Source organism: Grammomys surdaster, unplaced genomic scaffold (assembly GCF_004785775.1).
Source record: "Grammomys surdaster isolate TR1022 unplaced genomic scaffold, NIH_TR_1.0 341, whole genome shotgun sequence".
In the NCBI taxonomy this organism is placed as follows: Eukaryota; Metazoa; Chordata; class Mammalia; order Rodentia; family Muridae; genus Grammomys; species Grammomys surdaster.
This window is the reverse complement of record NW_021604760.1, coordinates 3,089,156-3,095,984: the sequence shown is the minus strand read 5'-3', so window position 1 is coordinate 3,095,984 and position 6,829 is coordinate 3,089,156. Positions and strand designations below refer to the sequence as shown.

At 41.2% G+C, this 6,829-nt stretch overlaps 1 protein-coding gene across 2 annotated transcripts in view; it reads left to right on the top strand.

The window, feature by feature from the left end:
- Positions 1 to 6,829, top strand: part of Patj (PATJ crumbs cell polarity complex component) — a 299,188-nt gene that overhangs the window by 138,490 nt on the left and 153,869 nt on the right. Inside the window, exon 1 of one of the 2 annotated variants that reach the window (XM_028778759.1) lies at positions 2,492 to 2,878. The exons of the other annotated variant lie outside the window; for it this stretch is intronic. Coding sequence (XP_028634592.1) covers positions 2,857 to 2,878 — 22 coding nt within the window. The 5' untranslated portion in view covers positions 2,492 to 2,856. Of the gene's footprint in view, positions 1 to 2,491; positions 2,879 to 6,829 lie in introns of those variants that run through there. 2 annotated transcript variants of the gene reach the window in all.

Below are 6,829 nucleotides of genomic sequence, written 5' to 3'. Positions count from 1 at the left end.
ACACACACACACACACACACACACACACACACACACACACACACACATACAAACACACACCCCTTGTCAGTATTGTCCACTTAGAAAAGATTATACATTTCCTAATAAGAGAAAAACTAGAAACCATGGGGACACTGCAGTCAGGAGTGTAAAACGGCTGGGGTATCCAGTGTCTGTGTGTTTACCTCACACTTGGGCTTTGGGTCTCTAAAGCAGTCCAGAAGAATAATGTGATTTTTAATCCAAATCCTAAATGAAATATACTGTTGGTTAGTATGAGAACTTGAAATTCTTTTGACTTGTAAATGAAATGGCAGGCAATTTTGGAAAAAGAGTAGAGAACTCTACCTTCCACTGCTCTGATTGGCAGTTGTCCATTCTGTGTAGAGCTGTGTCATGTGCCACTGTCTTGGCTAAGTGACTGTTGTAGGGCTGTCTGCATGGGAAGATACATATCAAGACCTCAAGTCTCCATGGGCTAGATGTGGTTAGATGGCAGCAGTGTCTTCCTACCTACCCACTTTACATGTGACCATGGCTCCAGCCATTGCCAAGTGTCCACTGGACTCAGTAGAAATAGGGATTCAGTTGTCACTGGTTGGGACTTGAAGGGCTAATCTTACACATGGAAGTGTTCTAGGGGTGGGGCTGAACTGCCATTGGGCTTCCTGGAATTTTGAGGCTTGTTCTAAAATTGATACATTGTAATGAACAAAGACTACTTAGGAAAGAAACAGTGTGTTTGGCTTTTGCTTCCAAAGGAAGAGAGCGGATAACCAGAAAGAGGGCATGGGGCATTCATCAGAGAGCATGAGCCCAATGTCTGGTGTGGCTATAAATTCTCAAAGCCTGCCCTCAGTCCCTGGCTCCCTCCAGCAAAGGTTCTATAACCTCCTCAGACAGCACCACTACCTAAGAACCAATACCTGAGCCTATGGGGGACACTCCCCATTCAAGCCAGTACAATTCTTTGAATGTATTTAAATTACTGACTTCTGTATTTGTTATGTACAGTTGTACTTAATACAGATACATCATAATTTAAGATTTGAATTAAATTAAATGTTATCCATGTAAGGGATAGTTGAAGTTGTAATCCAGTCACCATTAAAGGAGGAGTGGAAATCAAACAGCATGCCACTCTAAAGAAGGGAAAGAAAGTCACTTGTCTTTTCTAATGGGGGGGTGGGGTATTTCAGTGTTGTAAAGTGCACCTGAGGTTTATCCAGTGTTGTGGCTGAGAATCCTAAGACCAAGAGTCATTAATTTGCCCCAAATCACAAAACGGGGTACTGATGACTCAGGTGTCACTTTTAAGCTCTGCACCCAGTGCTCGCCTCTATTTTTAAAGCAGAGCAAACACATGGTGAACAGAGAGGTCTTTTGTGTAGCCATACAAGAAAGACCTCTTGTGGTGCCCTGTGGACTGTCATTGATCTCTGCCTCACCAATAGATGTCAGTATAGTCAGCAGTTAGTGACTACTAACCATGCATGTAGCTTTGAGAATGCTCACTGCCAATAGCAGGCAGCATGAGTTGCACCTGCCAGCTTTTGCTAAATAAATCCTTTTTATTTTTGATAATACAAAATATAAGAATACTTGTGAAGATTAAATTTTTTAGTTTTATAGAATGATTTTCCTTATGTCTTATATTGTTAATTGTTCTTTTATGGACTTTATCTATTTATAACTAAGTGAAATAAGTAATATTTGTATCCTAGCTATATGATTAGAAGCTAGTAATACTGGTTTCCTATTTTAGCTTTCCTGAGCTGTGAAAATGTTCTAAGCTCCAGCCCCTGCTATAGTTCAGGTGAATTTAATAGATGCATACATTTTGAAACGGTATTATTAAATAGCTTTGAGCTTCATTTGTGTGTTCTTGACTTTTTTACCATTTGCCTTATGAAGCAATAATCACAAAAATGAGTATTTTATCTATAGTTCACAGAAAGGTTAGTCAACACTGAAGTGATTGACAGATTTGAATTGTAATGTAAATGACAGATATTTTTGCAGTTTGCCATATGTAGATTAGGTGTTCTGGCCTGGGCTGGGCAAGGTAGGGTAGGTGAAGTGACTTTAGTTTTTTTTTTTTTTTAACAGTTTCTATTCCCATTTAAGTTTTCCTCCCGAAGCTAACTTGTATTTATATTATTTAATTATAACTAATGAGTTATAATTAATGCATTATAGTTTGGTCTGATTACTTTGTGACAAACCTGCTTCTGTGCTGGAACCAGTAAGGAAGAGAAATGTTGGTGACTACTCTGAACTGGGGGCAGGTTTAAATCCATAGCTGCCTTTAATATGCATGGGAAAGATACTGTTCCCCAAAGCACTGCTTCTCAACAGGAAAATGGGACATTAACATGGCATCAATTGAAGTTGGCCACAAAATAAATAGTTGTGTTTGTATTGCCTCCTGCTCTGAAATAGAGCTATCTTTCCTGTGTGCGCAGAGCGGCTGGTGTCACAGCCTGCAGCCTGCAGTCCCTATGTGAGCAGGGTGACCGAGCGTCAGAGCCAGCAGCAGCCTGCAGCATCCGAGGATCTGACTGGAGAACCAGGGATCTGTGCCTCTCGCCGGCAGACCTCCCTCTCCAGGCAGCTCTCACTACTGGCAGATGTGACTGTTGGCTTGAGAGAGAGATTGAAATGAACTTAATTGATTGTTTCCCATGGTAGGAACAGAATGACAGGTTGCCCTTTAAAAGACTAAAATCTGAGGAAAAAAGAATATAGGCCCAAGGTCGTGGGAAGAGAGAGGACAGAGTCAGTGAAGAGAGTGGAGCTGCTTCCAGCATCGACTAGTCAGGAATGCGGCAGCCCTGAGGGGAGCAGTCCTGCAGCATGGTCCACGGGGGCTTCCCAGGTAAGGCTTCTGTTGCTGACAGAGCTGCAGTTCTTGCTGCATGCAGTCAGATGCTGCTTTAATGTTGGTGCAGAATGTCATATCGTTTAATGATCTAAGCAGCAGTAAGCTAACGCTTCTCTCTTAAGTGAGAGAGTAGGGGCACTTCGGAATGAGCAAGGTGGACGCATGCTGGAATCCTCACAGCACCTTTAGCTAGAGTCAGCCTTAGAGTGTTTTTAGAAAATGAGGCACTTTATCAGACTGTCAAGAGTATGTTAGTAGTTTCTGCACCAAAATTCTTAACACTCTGTGCATGCAGTATGCTTGCCTTTCAGCATCATGATTGAGAAGTAGATCCCCTGGGCATTTATTAGCATTATTTGTGGCTTCAGTGTGATGAAAAGAGAAAGGTATTTACATTAGAATGAGGGTATTCTGATTAATTTTAAAGCTGAGAAGTCAGCATTTTGGATGTAGATGAAAGCAGTGTATCACTAAGGAGCAGCGCACAGAAGGCTGCTTTTCCTAACCTGTAAATAGTCCCTAAAGAGCATTTGATCATTGGGACTGGTCCTCAGTCTTCATCATCTGAGCCTGCACCTTTGATTCATTAGGTTGGGGGGTGGGGGGCTCAGCTTTTGCAAGCATCACCAGCAACTTCCTTGTTAAACGTATGTTCTGAAAATTATTGCTCTGTTGACAGTCAGGGACTCTCAGTAGCATGAGCATCTGTTCGACTTTTAAAAATTAATATGTTAGAACCAGAGCTCCTTTTTATCTGGTTAAAATGTACAATATTTAGAACCAGTAAGCGTCTTCATGATACCTTTATCTACGGGTCAGTTTTCTCAGAGTCTGATGCAGTGTGACTTTCTTTTCATTTTCAGTAGAATGACTCAAGTTAGGTTTTCTCCTGCACTAGCAGGACATATGCAGCAGTCTCTAGTTAAGCAAGCACGCCTTACTCCTGGCTCTTCTCGCAAGATAATTGAGCATAAACTTTGCTCTTTTCTGCAGCATCACTTCTGGGCATTATAATGAGAGGGTCCTGCATAACCTATTCAATCTGTGCATTTAGTTTCCAGGAAATATTTGAGTTGTTAAACATGTGCGTCACAGATTCCCCAGAGGGACAGCTGCCTTCATTGGGTTTGTTTCTGTTATGCAGTTAGAATGGCTTTCTGGCAGCTGTCTGTCATCTGTCAAACTTGCATTGACGAAGAAACTGTGGGGACAACCTAGAAGCTGGTGGATCAGGCTGCCTCTCTCCAGACTCCTTAAGCTGTTGGCTCAGTGTGTTTGTATTTTAGTTCTCAGGTTTTGGGTTTTGTTTGTTTGTTTTTCTTTAAATAAATCCAAATTATAAATACATTTAAATCTCCTCACTACCATGAAGTTGCCATTGTCTATGCTTCAAAGCCATAGCCATTTCTGGAAACTGCATTACATGGATGCATTCATTAGGAATTTTCATATTTTTTGCATTTAATCACAATAATATATGAACTTAGTTTTAGAACTGTGATTAACTACAAATGTTTGCTGTTGTGGAACATGTGTGTGCTGTGTGTTATACATCCATATTGCTTCTGCTCAGGGTTAACTGCTCATGATTTTATAGCAGCTTTATCTTCAATATTAAAAAAAAAACCTTCTGTCTTTTTACATCTATCTATGTATCTACCTACCTGCCTACCTATCTGCCTACCTATGTATGTATTTATGTATCTGTCTATTGTGCATATGTGTGTATGCCTTCATGAGTTTATGTGTACCGTGTACCTGTAGTTACTTATGGAGGTTGGGGCATTAGATCTGGAGTCATAAGAGGCTGTGAGTTACCTAATTTAGGTGCTAGGAACCAAATCTGGGTCCTCTGCAGGAGCAGTAAGTACTCTCTTTAGCCCCTAATTCCAAAGTATGTCTAATGTCATAGTCACATACTGTGTCCATTGTTTATGCTCTCAGTTAATATTATATTTAGTTAGTTTTCATGGAGTGTGTGTGTGTGTGGGGGGGGGTATCTTAAACAAACTTAAGCATGGCAGACTCTCTATTATGATCCTGTCTAAATTAGAGTCTGTGTGAGCCAGAAAGGTGTACATGCTTATCACTGCAGCATTTGGAAGATTCTTGTGATTTTTGAGAGCAGGCTGGGCTATGAGACAGAGAAACTGGGGTGGGGGTGGGGGACTGTGTGAGGGGGAAAGGAAGAAGGAAGGGAAAGAGGGAACAGAGAGAACTGAAAGTCCATTGAGAGCACAGAAGGACTGTTAGCATGGCCAGTAGGAGGACAAGGAGAGAAACTGAACCAAGCAGGGTGCTTCTCACACAGCTCCTGCAAGCTAAAGCATCTCCTGAACTGGAGATCAGAGTGGTAGCTCACACAATGAGCCTGTGAACACTTATGTGTGTGTTAGAACACTGAAATACAATTTCTAATTTCACCTTTTCCCTTTTAAAAAAGTTTACTGTATACTCTCCTAAGTACCTCATATACTTTATTTTCTTTATAGTTTCTCATATAAATTTATACATTATTAGTCTTAACTTAAAGGTAAAACATAACGTGGAAAACATTCATTGCTTTCTTCAGCACTTTACATTTTAAAACCGAAGGTTCTCATTCAAGCAAGTGAGACTGAATTGGGAAAATTACAGCAATGGAGGCGTGCCATGAGCTGAAGGGTGTGCTTCACTGTTTGAGGCTCAGCAGTATGAGCCAGACCTCCCTCTCAGTGCCAGCAAATGTCTCTCCCTTCACTGAAAAATTAGTGCATTTAAAGAAGAAGTAGCAAGTCTCTTGATGTTAGCCACATGGAAATGGGTAAGTTGGTGGCTTCATGGACATTTAGGTGAAATTTGTTAAGCTTGTACTTCCAGTCATTTCTTATTTCCATGCTTGTCCTGGTTGAGATGGGAGGTATTAGTATTTTATTCGTGGTGTCTTGAATTGCCTTTAGCTCTTAGCTTAGTAGTTCTTATGCCTTCGTCAGGTGCTCAGTATCCTGAAGTATCTGCTACCCTGAATCTTAACAAATCCAGTAAAGACGTGGGTGCATCCTGGGAATGAGAGCCCTCACAATTTCAGAAGCAATGATCTTATAGTTTACAAAGGTCTAAGAGAGATTGGCATCTGATGCCTAGAACTGGAACACTACGATGCTTCTTTGTTTCCTTTTTTCTTTTGTTTTTGTTTTTGAAGACAGGGTTTCTCTGTGTAGCCCTGGCTGTCCAGGAACTCACTCTGCAGAACAGACTGCCCTCAAAAGTAAAGATGCACCCACCTCTGCCTCCCTGAGTCCTGGGCCGAATGATGTGAGCTACCACCACCAGGCTCATTTTGGTTTTGAAACAGGATTTCACTGTGTAGTCCATGCCAGCCTGGAACTCACTGTTTAGCTCAGGTGGAATTTGTAGCACTCTGCCTCATAAGTGGGAATTTCAGACATGAGAAAAGTTTTGATAGGTCTATAAAAGAATGCCTATCTTCTGTGTCAATTGTGACTGCTTCTCTGGCGTGTGGAACTGCTGAAATCTCCTTTTCATGTTCATTGCTTTCTTCCTCTGTGTCAAGTGCTGTGTTGTGTGTTTAATAACTTGTAAGTTACTTAGTTTCCTGTTTTGATTGATCTTTAATAAGTGACATTGTAGCAGGTAGATAATCTGGATTGCATAGCAACAGAACCTGTGGCAACTTCCCTCCTGCTCTTCATGGCCCTGAGAATCTGCAGTCTGTTTTCTTGAGTTTAATTACTGTTTCCCCTGTGAGCACAGTGTCTGTAATTTGCAGTGTTATGCTGAGATTAGCTCTCTGGGTTTTGCTTTTCCCAGTAGTAAGAGTTGAAGTTATCTTCAGTCTCCCTGCATGCATTTTATGCATTTAAAAAAAATTCTAAGTCAGAAGTTACTAAACCTACCAGTGAACAGAATAGTTTTCAAAGTGTGGCCCATCAACCTCCATAGCAG